The following is a 16,530-nucleotide window of genomic DNA, read 5'->3' on the forward strand; positions in this document are numbered from 1 at the left end:
CCCCCACCCCCTCCCCCCCCACCCCCCACCACCCCCACCCTCCCCACCACCCCTCCACCCCCTCCCCTCCACCCCTCCCCCCATCCACCCCACCCTTCCATCCCATCCTCCCCTCCCCCCCTCCCACCCATCCTCCCCTCCACCCATCCTCCCCCCACCCATCCTCCCCTCCACCCATCCTCCCCTCCACCCATCCTCCCCCCACCCATCCTCCCCTCCACCCATCCCTCCCCTCCACCCACCTCCCCCTCCACCACCCTCCCCCTCCACCCATCCTCCCCTCCACCCCATCCTCCCCTCCACCCATCCTCCCCTCCACCCATCCTCCCCTCCACCCATCCTCCCCTCCACCCCCTCCACCATCCTCCCCTCCACCCATCCTCCCCTCCACCCATCCTCCCCTCCACCCATCCTCCCCTCCACCCATCCTCCCCTCCACCCATCCTCCCCTCCACCCATCCTCCCCTCCACCCATCCTCCCCTCCACCCATCCTCCCCTCCACCCATCCTCCCCTCCACCCATCCTCCCCTCCACCCATCCTCCCCTCCACCCATCCTCCCCTCCACCCATCCTCCCCTCCACCCATCCTCCCCTCCACCCATCCTCCCCTCCACCCATCCTCCCCTCCACCCATCCTCCCCTCCACCCATCCTCCCCTCCACCCATCCTCCCCTCCACCCATCCTCCCCTCCACCCATCCTCCCCTCCACCCATCCTCCCCTCCACCCATCCTCCCCTCCACCCATCCTCCCCTCCACCCATCCTCCCCTCCACCCATCCTCCCCTCCACCCATCCTCCCCTCCACCCATCCTCCCCTCCACCCATCCTCCCCTCCTCCCCTCCACCCATCCTCCCCTCCACCCATCCTCCCCTCCACCCATCCTCCCCTCCACCCATCCTCCCCTCCACCCATCCTCCCCTCCACCCATCCTCCCCTCCACCCATCCTCCCCTCCACCCATCCTCCCCTCCACCCATCCTCCCCTCCACCCATCCTCCCCTCCACCCATCCTCCCCTCCACCCATCCTCCCCTCCACCCATCCTCCCCTCCACCCATCCTCCCCTCCACCCATCCTCCCCTCCACCCATCCTCCCCTCCACCCATCCTCCCCTCCACCCATCCTCCCCTCCACCCATCCTCCCCTCCACCCATCCCCTCCACCCATCCTCCCCTCCACCCATCCTCCCCTCCACCCATCCTCCCCTCCACCCATCCTCCCCTCCACCCATCCTCCCCTCCACCCATCCTCCCCTCCACCCATCCTCCCCTCCACCCATCCTCCCCTCCACCCATCCTCCCCTCCACCCATCCTCCCCTCCACCCATCCTCCCCTCCACCCATCCTCCCCTCCACCCATCCTCCCCTCCACCCATCCTCCCCTCCACCCATCCTCCCCTCCACCCATCCTCCCCTCCACCCATCCTCCCCCTCCACCCATCCTCCCCTCCACCCATCCTCCCCTCCACCCATCCTCCCCTCCACCCATCCTCCCCTCCACCCATCCTCCCCTCCACCCATCCTCCCCTCCACCCATCCTCCCCTCCACCCATCCTCCCCTCCACCCATCCTCCCCTCCACCCATCCTCCCCTCCACCCATCCTCCCCTCCACCCATCCTCCCCTCCACCCATCCTCCCCTCCACCCATCCTCCCCTCCACCCATCCTCCCCTCCACCCATCCTCCCCTCCACCCATCCTCCCCTCCACCCATCCTCCCCTCCACCCATCCTCCCCTCCACCCATCCTCCCCTCCACCCATCCTCCCCTCCACCCATCCTCCCCTCCACCCATCCTCCCCTCCACCCATCCTCCCCTCCACCCATCCTCCCCTCCACCCATCCTCCCCTCCACCCATCCTCCCCTCCACCCATCCTCCCCTCCACCCATCCTCCCCTCCACCCATCCTCCCCTCCACCCATCCTCCCCTCCACCCATCCTCCCCTCCACCCATCCTCCCACTTAATTAAGAAGCATATTTGCTGCAGAACAAATTTTCATGACCATATTGTTTACAAGTCAGGTTGGATACTTCGAGGTGTTCCATGAAGCTCGCCTGACCTGTAACATTTTACGTTGAATTTGGCTAGGATGAGCATGAGAGGTTTCACTTCAGGTGTGATTCAACTGACCCACGAGGAGCTTTTACCAAAAACAAAGTTTAATTAAGAATATTGTTGAGATGTATAGTAAGACAATTAGCAAGAACTTTTGACAATGACAAACAAGAAACATAACAACCACAATAATGTATAATTCTTAAGGAAATATCAATAATGTGTTCCAACCAAAGTCAACATCCAATACACGAAACCCTCCAAATAAACACAATACAGCATTGGTTAAAAGAGAAAATACTGGAAAATACTCAGCAGGTCTGGCAGCATCTGTAAGAAGAGAAAAGAGCTGGCGTTTCGAGTCCAGATGACCCTTTGTCAAAGCAATGACATCTGAAGCTTTGACAAAGGGTCATCTGGACTCGAAATGTCAGCTCTTGTCTGGCAGCACCTGCAAGGAGAGAAAAGAGCTGACATTTCGAGTCCAGATGACCCTTTGTCAAAGCTTCAGATGTCATTGCTTTGACAAAGGGTCATCTGGACTCGAAACGTCAGCTCTTTTCTCTCCTTGCAGGTGCTGCCAGACCTGCTGAGATTTTCCAGCATTTTCTCTCTTGGTTTCAGATTCCAGCATCCGCAGTAATTTGCTTTTATACAGCATAGGTTAATGCCCACTTGTTACAGGTATCCAGCCTCCTGGGTTCAATGCTGAAAATCCCTTGTGAAGCAACTCAGAAGAGATTGTAGTCAAATCTGTTTCCCAAAACACAGCTTCTTTAAGGGAGGATGGCAATAAGCCTTTCCTTCAGCTCATTGATAATAGTTTCAGAACCAAACAAAGAGAAGAACAGGGAGAGAGAGAGAGACTGCTTCTTAGCTTGCTGCTAAACTGCTTCCAACACACTCCCCAAAACGAAACTGAAAGCCCAAAGGGAAAAAACCCCTAATCACCTGACTGCCACAAACAAAACTGAAAGCCCTATCACCTGACTGCCACAGCTTAGCTTCACCCCCAATGACATCACTGAAGCTGTAAGCTGCATGACTTTTTAAAAAAACCTTTCTTAAAGATACACTCACATGACAATATTCAATACAATTAATTCTGCCAGCATTTTGCAAAGTTATCCCACAGTTCATCGATGTAAGGCTAAACCTACCACAGTGCAAAAGTTAGCAAAAATGTTCACCATTTTGAACAGTAAAAGATAACCTGAATACACACGATGATTGTTTTGAAATTAAAATCGCTCGGCGTGCAAAGCAGATCAGGCAGCATGGGAAAATAGCTTAATGTCTGTGTTGGATCCCCAGCATATCCCGCGTGAGTTTAAGTAGATGCAAAGGGGCAAGCACTTTCATGGTATTTGATATATGGCTTTTAATTGAAGGTGAGCCACAATAATAATAATGGAAAATAAGGAGTTGAACAGGTATTTTGCATCGGTCTTCACTATAGAGGATACAAATAATATCCCAGAAATAGCTGTAAATCAGGAAATGGAAGGCAGGGAGGAACTCAGAAAAAATTGCAAACCACCAGGAAAGTGACACTGAGCAGATTTGTTGAGGATGTGGCCTGACAAGACCCCAGGTCCTGGTGAACTTCATCCTAAAAAGAAGGGGCAACTGAGGTACTTGATGTGCCGTTTTTGATTTTTCCAAAATTTCCTAGATTCCAGGAGGGTTCCATTATATTGAAAAAGAGCAAATGTAACTCCTTTATTCAAAAAGCAGGGTGAGGGGGTAGGCAGAAACTACAGACAAGTTAACTTAACATCTGTCATAGGGAAAAGTTTAGAAGCTATTACTAAAGACGTTATGGTGGGGCACTTAGATAAATTTGGTAATCAGGCAGAGTCAACATGATTTTGTGAAAGGGAAGTCATGTTTGACCAATTTATTGGAGTCCTTTGAAGACGTAACATGTGCTGTGGATAAAGGGAAGCCAATGGATGTACTGTACTTAGATTTCCAGAATGCATTTGATCAGATGTCACATGAAATGTTATTGCATAAAATAAAAGTTCATGTGGGTAGATAACATACTGGCCTGGATAGAGGATTGGCTGGCAGTAGGAAACAGTGTAGACACAAATGGGTCATTTTCAGTTTGGCAAGATGTAATGTCTGCTGGGACCCCAACTTTATAAATGACTTGAATGAAGGGACCAAAGGCATGGTTGCTAAATTTGTGATGACACAAAGATAGATATGAAACTAAGTTGTGAAGCGGACATAGGGAGGCTAGAAGGGGATATCGATAGGTTAAGTGAGTGGACAAAGAACTGGCTAATGGAGTATGATGTGGGAAAATGTGAAATTATCCTTTTGGCAGGCAGGATAAAAATGAGACACATTATCTAAAGGGTGGGAGATGGCAGGTACCCTCGCATGAATTGCAAAAAGTTATTATGCAGGTACAGCAAGTAATTAGGCAAGTTTAGAATGTTATCATTTATTGTGAGGACGTGGACGTGCGGAGGATGTTTCCTGTTGTGGGAGAATCCAGAACTATGGGTCCTTGTTTAAAGGTGAGGGCTGGGAATCTCCCAACAAAATTCTAAGCGTTGAATTTGTGTGAAAACCGGAGTAAATCCACTTTTTATTTCAGTGGGAGTTCAGAAAAGAATCTCCCACACTCTGTGCACTGCTGAATGCACTGGCGTAAATCGTGCTAAAAACCAATGGATGGGGCCTATCCCCGCTAGAGAGCCTGGCAGCACAGCGCTGAGCAGGCCACTGCGTATGCACCGATCTGTCAGTGCCGAGATCGGCACACGTGTAGTGGCCCCTGTCTGCCGGCCTCCCGATTGTACTGGCCAGCACAATCACTGAGTGATCTACTCCTGCACCTAACTCGTGTCCAGTTCAGCGACTACAGCCTCAGTTTAAAATTTGCTGCTCAATTATTGACATCAACTTTAGACAGAGAATGTTGAGTTCCTTGTGTTTCAAGAAAGTATGGTATCCAAATGCCTTTTCTCCCCCGCGAACAACCACCACCACCACTACTGGCAGTCGAACAAAGACTTTCATCGATCTAAACTTTTTTAGTTGGCTTTTAGCTTCCCACCCAGCCAAAATGCCAAGTAATGCATTAAGTGGGCTGTGGAATGTGTACGGGCAGTCAGATAGTCTGCTAATACACGAGAAGGATGCAGCTGATTTGTAAGAAAGATATCGGTTATCGTCCTTTGTGATAATTTACCAGCAGTAGAAACAGATCTGTTTGTAAGTAATGCAAAACCTATGTTAAACTATCGCTAACTGTTAACGAGACGCTTGACTTTTGTTGGTCAACTGAACATGCGTGACAAAAGTACTAAAAGTAGGAGCGTTCCATTTCATGGAGAAAGAGCTGAATATTAACTGCTGCATATCAGAATAATATGGTTTACTGCTGCCAGTTTTGCAAGATGAATGGGAACACCATGCTGACTTTGAAAATGTTTTCTGCAATGAAATGCATAAAGAAGGCCTGGTTATGACATTGAGGGGCAAAATGACTGTTTCTAAACAAAGTGCCACTATCTTTTAGAATAAGTGAGGAGAAAGCCACGTCAGGCAACTTTCCCATTCTGATTGTGTGTGTATATCACTCATGTACAGGGCTAAGAAATGGATGGTAGTGTTGCTGGATATAACACAATATAGCATATAAATAATGACCAATGACCTCCTGTACTTTAATTATTTTATGCAGTAATCTTTTTACATAAACTTCAAGTGATTTACAGTACCAAGTAATTTACAACTTCTTCAAATCTGCGTCAGTTGAGCAATTATTTGACTGAATAGCCCCTCAGTATCAGATGAAAAAGGCAGTGGGTGGAGTTTTCTCGTCCCGCCTGCCATGGAAATCGTAGCGAGCAGGACATAGACCTTGCAACGGTCAGTTGCCCTCGGGCGGGATTTTCCAACCTTGGGGCCAACGTGAATGGAAAATCCCGCCCAGTGTGTTTCCTGGAAGGGAGCAGGAGGTAGTCAAGGAGTCTGCCAGTGTCTGAATGTCAGAATCACATTGAAGTATGCTTGGCAAAGTGCTGCGTTGGTTTGTGTTGCCTTCTGCAACACGGCTGACCCGAAAACACTCCTGCTTTTTACCACCAGCCAGCCATTAGGCATATTGGAAGGATTGACAAATTAATAATCAACTTTTTTGGCCACGTTATGAATATACCCTCCAAGGCCGTCAAGTCCTTTAATGAGACTAAACCCCTGAGCTTCTGGCCCAGAGCTAGGGGCGCTCTTCTATTAATGAGCAATAATGATCCTAAAAAGGAGCCGTTTGCATTTTGTTATGTCATTGATCAAAATTCTTAACAAGTCTTTTACCTTCTTGCAGGATCTGCAGCTAAAGAATTTTTCACAAAATCCAAACTCCCAATTCTTGAGCTTTCTCATATTTGGTAAGTATTAACATGGTATAACTGATATTCATAGTGTGTGGCACATTTCAATCATTCTCAACCCCAGTGGTTTGGGAGGACAGAGGAGATTCACAATATATCTTTATTGAATGTAAGCAACGGGAAGCTTTCTGAAAGGCATGAACTGATTCTTTTCCATATCTTTTATAGAGTATCTGGACAAGAGAAATTACACTGTAGGATTTTCCTGCCAATGAACAAGTGCCTAACAAGTTGTAGGAACTCCATATCAAACTGGAGACACGGTTAGCACTGCTGCCTCACAGCGCCAGGGACCCGGGTTCGATTCCCGGCTTGGGTCACTGTCTGTGCGGAGTCTGCACGTTCACCCTGTGTCTGCATGGGTTTCCTCTGGGTGCTCCGGTTTCCTCCCACAGTCTGAAAGACGTGCTGATTAGGTATGTTGACTCGAACAGTGTGGAGTGTGGCGACTAAGGGAATTTCACAGTAACTGCATTGCAGTGTTAATGCAAGCTTTACTTGTGACTAATAAATAAACTTTTTAATTAGTATAATTCTGAAATTCATAATCTTATTGAGAGACTTGAGAGAGAATCACTTGATGGCAAAATAAAATTGGACTTTTTACCAAAGACACTTTTAGAAGCAAATTGGCCAGATCCAGTGGGCGTAAATGACTTGAATTCTTAAAATGAAGTTCCACAAACAAGGCTTTTAAAGCTTAAAGCTCATAGAATTCATGGTGGATTAGCTAACTTGGTCAAAAATCATAGAAGCGCAATGCATAATGGTCACTCCTCCTGCTCCTTCAGGTACCATGCCCTAAGAGGGGGTTGGAGACCATTGAGTTCCATTGGTTTGGTCTATTATTAGTCATAGAGGTTTACAGCATGGAAACAGGCCCTTCGGCCCAACTTGTCCATGCCACCCTCTTTTTTTAAAAAAAAACCCTAAGCTAATCCTAATTGCCCGCATTTGGCCCATATCCCTCTATACCCATCGTACCCATGTAACTATCTAAATGCTTTTTAAAAGATAAAATTGTACCCGCCTCTACTACTGCCTCTGGCAGCTTGTTCCAGGCACTCACCACCCTCTGTGTGAAAAAATTGCCCCTCTGGATACTTTTGTATCTCTCCATTCTCACCTTAAACCTATGCCCTCTAGTTTTAGACTCCCCTACCTTTGGGAAAAGATATTGACTATCTACCTTGGCTATGCCCCTCATTATTTTATAGACCTCTATAAGGTCACCCCTCAGCCTCCTACGCTCCAGAGGGAAAAGTCCCAGTCTATTCAGCCTCTCCTTATAACTCAATCCATCAAGGCCCGGTAGCATCCTAGTAAATCTTTTCTGCACTCTTTCTAGTTTAATAATATCCTTTCTATAATAGGGTGATCAGAATTTCACACAATATTCCAAGTGTGGAATACGCTTGACAAAGTACTGCAGTGGTTTGCTATTGCCTTCTGCACAATGGCTCACCATGAAACTCTCCTGCTCTTTAACACCTACCACCGGATGTATTGGAAGGGTTCGCAGGCTGATAGTCAACCTTTTTGGCCACGTTGTGAACACACGCCCATGGCCATCAAGTCCTGAAATGGGATTTTAACCAGTAGCTTCTGTCCCAGAGGTAGGGACATTACCATTGCACCCCAGGAGCAGTATAACTACCGTTCCTGAGAATCAGTGACAAGTGCAGCTCTGTTCTGGGTCCCCTGCTGTTGACACTGTTCATAATGTGGAGCAGGATACTTCTAACAGTAATGTTTGTTAATGACCTAAAACTATCTGGGCAGGTAACCAGTGCAGGCAGAGTAATGACATTAAAAGCAATTTGCATTAATTAAGTGAATGGTCTTTTCTCATTCCTTATCCCTTACAACAGAATTAGCTTGTTAAGCTAGAAGAAACCTTTTTCGGAGAGGGAATCAAATTGGTCCGTCTGATTTTTATTTGATCTTAGCCCCACCTGCCTGCTTTCTCACCATATTTTTCTCCCTTTTTAAGAAACATACTTAGCTGCATTTTAAATCCATTCAGAATATTGGCTTCCAAAACGTTCAGTATCAATATTCTCACTATGGTGCTGTTTTTACGTTCCTTGCCTCAGTTTCACTGTAGTTAAAGGTAGTCCACAATAGTAGGGCTGAAAATGGTTGATTATTGATCACCAGCCTGTTCTAGACCCATGTGCTCCACTCATAAATAGATCATTAAGGATTGGGAGCAGGCTTAAGGCCATTTGGTCCATCGAACCTGTTCTGCAAACTGGCTGTGATTCACTGACCCTAGTTTGCATTCTTGGTATAGACAACTTCGCCTCCCAGTATTTGTTTGGGAATGGTACATTGCAGTTGGCAAGTCGTGCACATGTAATACATGGACAGCATGAGTATCTTAAAAGTTTATTTATTAGTCACAAGTAAGGCTTACATTAACACTGCAATGAAGTTACTGTGAAATTCCCCTAATTGCCACAGTCTGGCGTCTGTTCAGGTCTTTCTGGGATGTGGGGAAATAGAAGGGACATAATTCCTCTTGGCATGGCAATTGTTTTCCCTCTTGTTCCTTCACAGCTATTGTCTGATTACACAAGAGAACAACCAGATTAATTGAGGGGATGAAGGGATTAGACTGAGGAGTGATTGTATAAATTGGGAATGCTCTCACTGGAAGAGAGAAGGCTCAGAGATGATATGACTGCTGTAAAAGGGCTCGATCAGGTAGACTATGGCAAACTGTTTCACCTTATCAAGAAGAGTAGAGCCATAGGATACTAACTCTGCTAGAAAGAGGGTAAATTCAGAAATAATCTGAAAAGACTATTTTGGTGAGCTAATGTTCAGTTTATAGAAAAGGCTTCCTTTGGAGATGATGGAAGTAGTGGCATTGATTCTAATGAAGTACAAATTTTGAGGAAATGACACTTTGGTATACAAGGTGTGACAATGGGCTAAGTGTAGTATGATTGGGGGAGACAGGTAACTTTGGACCTATGATTCCCAAAGTGCTCCACCACCAGAGTTTTCCTCACATTATGACTGGGTCTCTAGTAAAGTAACTGATAACAGTATGCACTGCCAACAATGTCCAAATATTTTTGCCATCTCTCATTATGATTTTGGATTTTAGCATTACACTAACTAGTCTCCACTTTGCTATGGCAACCCTACCTTTACTTAGACCTGTAATGTAGCTCCTGTGTCCAGACACCTGAGAGAGGTAGCAGAAGGAAGAACGTGACTATAGAACTCCCATCACACTTGCTGCCTTTCTGACAATTTCCCAGTGTTGGCTTCAATGAAGACATATTGTCCATCTCTACTTCCCAAACTGCTAGGTATGCGAATGTGGACCTTGGTCTTATTCCATTTAGCAGTTCCTATGTTTCAATATCCTAAAGTATTTTTGTATTTAAAGGTTGGGCTGATTTTTCGCTTCCTGATATGTGAGTTTAAATGTGGCCACATTGCAATGCAGTTTGGTTGTTGGGGTCCAACAGAAAATGATTGAACGCTTTTATCAAACTTCCAGACAGATTTTCACAGCATAACAATGTTCCTAAGTCAGTGTTAATTACACTTGCACAGTGGAATTGAAAAACGGAAAGGTTCAGGGAGATGTGTTTTTTAATTGGTTTGAGAGATGCTGGAATGCCCAAAGTGGGTGGAGGGGTGGGGGGTATTCTCCGCAGACTAAAACCCCTCGCCTTAATGAATAAAGGATTTGTAACAAATATTTTGAGAAATGTTGAATTTGTCAGTGTTTACTTTGTGATTCAGGGAGCTGTCAGATTTTGACAAAGATGGCGCGTTGACATTGGATGAGTTTTGTGCGGCCTTCCACCTAGTAGTGGCCAGGAAAAACGGCTATGATTTGCCAGAGAAGTTACCGGAAAGCTTGATGCCAAAGTTGATTGATCTTGATGATTCAGGAGGTAAGTAGCCTTTGATTTCCTGTCTAATCAGGGGTTGTGAAAAATTACAGTTGGGGTGTAGAAACACATGGTTTCAGTGGGGAAATATTCTGGCTATTGTGACCCAATTTAGTAGCAAGAGTGTTGTGATTCTAGGCAGTGCGATTGCTGTTTTGCCTGGCTCACATGATTTTAAGATGTCATGTATTCCGGCCTGCGTTTGTCATTGGAGATTGGCATTCAGCATTACTAAGCACAAACTGGACAATGTGAAATGACTTGTGGTTGTTGAGGGTTTTAGGTGGCTCACCAATCTAATCACAGCCTGGATGCAATGAGACAACTGAATACCGAACCCCAACTCAAGATCATTTAGCCAATATTTCAATATATATCGCCTGCTCCCTTCCTGGTCCAAGATAGCCCCTTCTTGAGTTGGACTATCTACATTGTCTCAAGAAGCACTCTTGGACACTGAGCAAACTCTGCCCCTTCCAAGCCCCAGGCACTAAAGGAATCCCAGTCTATATTGGGAAGTTAAAATCGCCCATCATTTTATATCTTCCCATAATCTGCTGACATATCAGTTCCTCCACTTCACGCTGGCTGTTGGGAGGTCTGTAGTAGAACCCCAAATGTGTGATTGCACTGCTTCTGTTCCTGAGTTCTACCCATATGGACTCACTGCATGATCCCACCAAGGTGTCCTCCCTCTGTATAGCTGTGACTTCGTAATCAGTAATGCAACATCCCCCACCTCTTTTGTCACCCTCTCTATCTCGCCTGAAGGTTCAAAATCCTGGAATGCTGAACTGCCAGTTCTACCCTTCTTTCATCCAAGCCTCTATAATTGCCACAACATCATAATCCCATATAGTAATCCAAGCTTACCTGTCATACTCCTTGCGTTAAACCAAATACACCTCAGACCATCTGTCCTGTCATGTTTTGTACACTCTCCCTGTGTTTTATTTCTCTTAGCCTTACTGGACCCATTTACTGAGGTCTCCACAGTCTCTGTACTCTCTGACCTACTGCTGTGGATCCCACCCCTCCTGCCTTATTAGTTTAAATCCACCCGAACTGCACAATCAAATCTTCCTGCTAGGGTGTTAGTGCCTCTCCAGTTAAGATGCAACCTGTCCTTTTTTTTGTACAGGACCTATCTGCTGTGGAAGAGATTCCAATGGTCTAAAAATCTGAAGCCCTCCCTCCTGCATCAACTCTGAAGCTACTTATTAAGCTGCACTATGTTCCTATTACTTGCCTCACTACCACGTGGCACAGGGAGTATTCCTGAGAATACAACCCTGGAGGTCCTGCGTTTTAGCTGCCTTCCCAACTCCCTGAACTCATTTTGCAGGACCGCATTTTCCTTCCTACTTACGTTGTTAGTTCCAACATGGACCACGACTGTTGGCTGTTCGCCCTCCTGCTTCAGAATGCCCTGTGCCCGCTGAGAGACGTCCTTGACCAAGGCAACAGACTATCCTGGAGTCTTGATCATGGTCGCCAGAAGCGCCCCTTAGTATTGAATTCCCGACTACCACTTCATGCCTGCACTTTGACCCTCCTTGCTGTACAGCAGATCCAGCAGTGGTGCCACTGTCCTGGCCACTGCTGTCGTCATCCTCTGATATGCTGTCCTCCCCAACGGCATCTAACACGATGTATCTGTTTGAGAGAGGGAGGGGCGAGCCTCAAGGAGCTCCTGCACTGACTGCCCTACTCTTTGTGACTGTCACCCATCTATCTTCCTCACCCTTGGGTGCGGTCACCTCCCTGAAACTTGTGTCCATGACACTCTCCGCCATATGCATGCTGCTAAGTACGTCCACCTGACACTTCAGTCAACCTAAGTGATCTATTAAGAACTTCATTTGTAAGCACTTCCTGCAAATATAGCCCTCTGGGCAGTTGGACTGTCCTGGATTACCCACATGTCACAGGTGGAGCATAGGACTGGTGTGACTGACATTACCCTCTGTTAGTTAATTAATTAAAATTAAAATTTGATTTGTGTGGACCCTCTTTTTTTTTTTGAATAATAACTAAACTAAATTGGTCGGTCAACCAAGTTAATTACTCACTAAACTGCCTCGGTTATCGCTCACTATAGCATGAACAAATTAGAACTAAATATAATGTAAATCTTGTCTAAACCGCTACTCTATTCAGTCCCACTGAACTAAAATATTAAAGAAATGAAGGAGCTAAAAATACACTTCACCCGACCACAACTTGCCAATCAGAGGCCGCTCCCTGGTCTTGAACCCGTGATGCCAGAGTTCAGATTCCCTAATGGTCGGTTTCTCCACTGATATTATTATGTAGACTGTTATGACGGCCATGAAGGACATGGGGGATTATCAATATATCACTCCCTGGGCTTTGTGGAGTACGAACTCCCTTATTAAGCAAACAGAGACTCGCCCATTGGTAAGTGAGCAATAGGAGATTAAAAGCCAGTTGCTTTAACCTGGGCCATTGTTGTAGGTCCTGGGGTGCACGCTTGCTGTAAGATGTGGGTGTGGCTCTTCCTTTTGGTTTACAATAAAGGGTTTCTGGTGACTGGAAACTGGCTTTGGCTGAGTTACTGCGCAGGCAAAGAGCCAATTACGCACAACTGTCTCCCCACAGCAAATGAATGAATGATTAGATAATCTGTTCTTTTGATGGTTGCATACAAGCTAAGAAACAATGGAACTATGCTTTTCAAATAGTGAAATAAGATCCTGTATGTCCACCTGAACGAGTAGACATTGCCTCATTTTAACTTCTCATCTTAAAGATCAACAGTGCGGCACTTCCTTTAGTACAGGCTGATACCCCAGTGCAGTAGCACCAATCTGAAAGTACAAGACCCACAACTTTCTGTTGGGCACAAGTGTTACTAACTGGAAAGTCAGCGTTAAAGCTCTTAGCTCCAGGAGCTCGCTCACTACCTGACCCCCTCAAAAGGAGGTTCGTTGCCGACCTGAACATGGAAGCACAGCTGGAAAATAATGAGGAATGGAATGCCTAGGGTTTGTGATGATTTCCTGAATGTTCATATGGACTTTTAAAAATGTAAGTGGTAAATGTTAGTACTGCAGAGGACAAATGCAGTCTGGAGACCAATTGGGTGTTAGATTGGGCCCATGATTCTCTATGAATGCAGATTCCTCTTCTCTTTGGGCTGTTTATGGAGAGAGACAGTGAGTGGAGTTCATTTTCAAAAGGGAAAGAAGAGTAACCTCCCTGAGCTAGGATGGGGTTTCCATCTGCAGAGTCCCATTTCAGAGTAGCCGTGGTTTGGTCCCTGGTCATTTGCCTGTTCCCTAAACAGTTTCTGAAGGAAGATTCATGAAGTGAAACCTTTAACCGTTGAACTTTGAAGTTGCATCTTTTGCTTCATATTGTCCCCACGTTAGTTTGTTTATAGATTAGTGCTGTGTAGTTCTCATTGGCCCACCTTCTGTTTTAGGAGTTGCTGACCGGGGTTCTGAAACTGGCTTCTCAACCTCACCAGCAGAAGTGCCCCCTAGCAAATCGCCGTCGATGCCCTCACTAAACCAGACATGGCCAGAACTGAACCAGGGCAGTGAGGTTAGTAACTGATTAAATTGTATTCCATTGCTATGCATCCGTCCTATTGCAGATTATCTATAGATTTTTGCAATCAGACAAGGCGTTCCTTTTCATCATTGCTGGTGGATTCAGTGTGACGTGTAATTAGAATAGAGGTGTGAACTGCCAGGCAAGTGTCTTGCCCAAAAATAAAGCACAGATAAATATAGATATTCCTTGTTTGTTTTCAATTAAGTAATGTTGTGCTTTAAAGCTATTTGGCTTTTGACTTCGTTGAAATCTGTTCCGGTTGTAGATCATATAGCCACAGCATGTCTTGTGCATTTACTAATTTATAAGTTGTATCTGCCACAAAATACAATTTTCAGTTTTAGTTTATGTTTTTGTTTTGTTTTATTTGCTCCTGTCCCCCATCACTCACTATTTCTTTCCTGGAGGTAGTGACTTCCTGTTTAAAGTCGGGGCACAGAAGTGCTAACTTATACAAATAATTCTCATGTGAGCCTGAACCATGAGTATTAGATAATGTTTGATCATTAGAAGCAATGCACTTCAGTCTAATCCTAGGATCCAATGGTGGAGTGCACAGCTGGAGTGGAAACTTTAGCAGGTGAATTTATGTTTGTTTCTTCCTTTCTTCATCTGGCAGCAGTGGGGTTAGTTGTAGCATCCATCACTGACCCACCATTCCTTTTTTAAATTAATATTGTAGCCTGGCTAACCCAGCATAGCACAGGGATTTGGATCAGTCTGACGTTAACATTCAGTCATCAGGTGCGTGCTCTCCATTGTTGGCTGTACACAAAGATGTGAAATTCCCTTCACTCTACCTTACACACACACCAGAAATGTAAGACAACTTGTGGGAAAGTTCACTTATGACATTGAGATTCAGAACTTGAGAGTTTAAGGAGTGATGGAGCTCAATGGTCTTTGGTTTCCTTGTTTGTGACTTGAGCCTTGCTGGAAAAAAGGGAAAACATTGTCTGTCACTCTCTCCTTCATTCACCATCACACAGTACGATTCAGTGTGTTTCTGAACGAGTTACCAATACTGAGTTACTGGGCATATAAACACATGCAGTGAATGTAAATGCCTAGCCTTGTAAAAATTGTTAAATGTGCTTAGATTGTGCATGTTAAAAGCAAAATTGTCCCTATACCTAATTAATAATTGAAGCTGGCCTGATGATTTATCTGTCGAGAGTAACTGGAGAAGGGCATTCTTGTACAGGTAAAATATAATTCCTTTTCTCTTTCTCTCTTTCTTTATTAGCTAGGAGTACGTGCCTTCCACTGATGTCTAGACCTCTAAATATCAGTGAAGGGATTATCTTTACCTGGCAGGTTTAATTTTCCTAAAATAGATTCAAGAATCCATCCTGCACACCAGTGGGTACAGACTGCTCTCCACTGACCTAAGGATCAGTATGTACGCACTGGGGAGCAGCTGGGTTTCCATGATGGTAGAGGCTGGTTTGTAAAAGCTTCCATTTCCACAAATTGCTTTTATCTATTCTCAACCTGCCACCACTCTACCCACCTTTTATGTTCTTTCCCTACTTACTTAGTTTCTACATCTCTCCCTAACTCTGCAACTTTCTCCAGCCCCACAATTAATCTCTCAGATCTCTGAACTCCTCCAATTCTGGCCAATAGCCTATCTCTGAGTTTGCTGGCCGTGCCTTCAGCTGCCTGGTTCCTAAACTCTGGAATTCCCTCAACCTCTGTATCTCTTCTTCTCCTCCTTTAAGACGTTCCTTTAAAACCTACATCATTGACCCAGCTTTTCATCAACTGTTCCCAATGTCACGTTTTCTTTACTATTGCTCCTTTGAAGCATTGTGGGACATTAAACTACATTAAAGGCACTATGGACATGCAAGTTGCTGGTGCCACTTTGTAATCTACAGTGTTGAGTGCTCTTTTCTGTGTGGTTGGCTCCTTCCAAAGATGTGCTGTTGTCCAAAGATGTGCGGGTTAGGTTGAATGGCCATCTTAAATTGACCCTAGTGTCAGGATTAGCAGGGTAACTATGTGGGATTTCGGGAATAGTGTCTGGGTGGGATTGTGGTCAGTGCAGACTCGATGGGCCAAATGGCCGCCTCCTGCACTATAGGGATTCTATGTTAAGCCAGCAGAGTGGCAATGTCAGCTGAAGCTGAAACTGCGCTGCCTCCTGTCGTGACTCAACATGCTGTTGTGTTTGGTAGGTTGGCTTTCTTTCCAGGACATGAGATTTGCCGTCTTGTTGAGTTCCTAGATATTGAAGAATAAAATAAGATCATGTGAGACGATTGAAAATGGGAGTGCAGTTATGCTTTTTGTTTAATGTGGTCACCTTCTATTATAACCCTAATTGCGTCTGGCATTTTAATCAGATTCTGGAGCATTCAAAATTCTGAACTCTAAGGGCGGCACTGTGGCACAGTGGTTAGCACTTAGCACTGCTGCCTCACAGCACCAGAGACCCGGGTTCAATTCCGGCCTCAGGGTCACGTCTGTGCAGAGTTTGCACGTTCTCCCTGTGTCTGCATGGGTTTCCACTAGATGCTCCGGTTTCCTCCCACAATCTGAAAGATGTGCG

The 16,530-nt window shown here is 45.8% G+C and overlaps 1 protein-coding gene across 9 annotated transcripts in view; it reads left to right on the top strand.

Annotated features, from left to right (window-relative positions):
* The window catches only part of reps1 (RALBP1 associated Eps domain containing 1), a 68,658-nt gene that overhangs the window by 30,861 nt on the left and 21,267 nt on the right, over positions 1-16,530 (top strand). For all 9 annotated transcript variants that reach the window (XM_078229445.1, XM_078229440.1, XM_078229444.1 and 6 more), the window contains 3 exons: positions 6,405-6,468; positions 10,240-10,394; positions 13,840-13,961. In XM_078229445.1, the coding sequence (XP_078085571.1) occupies positions 6,405-6,468; positions 10,240-10,394; positions 13,840-13,961 (341 nt within the window). The remainder of the gene's footprint in view (positions 1-6,404; positions 6,469-10,239; positions 10,395-13,839; positions 13,962-16,530) is intronic.

This window comes from Mustelus asterias, chromosome 15 (genome assembly GCF_964213995.1).
Source record: "Mustelus asterias chromosome 15, sMusAst1.hap1.1, whole genome shotgun sequence".
NCBI lineage: Eukaryota > Metazoa > Chordata > Chondrichthyes > Carcharhiniformes > Triakidae > Mustelus > Mustelus asterias.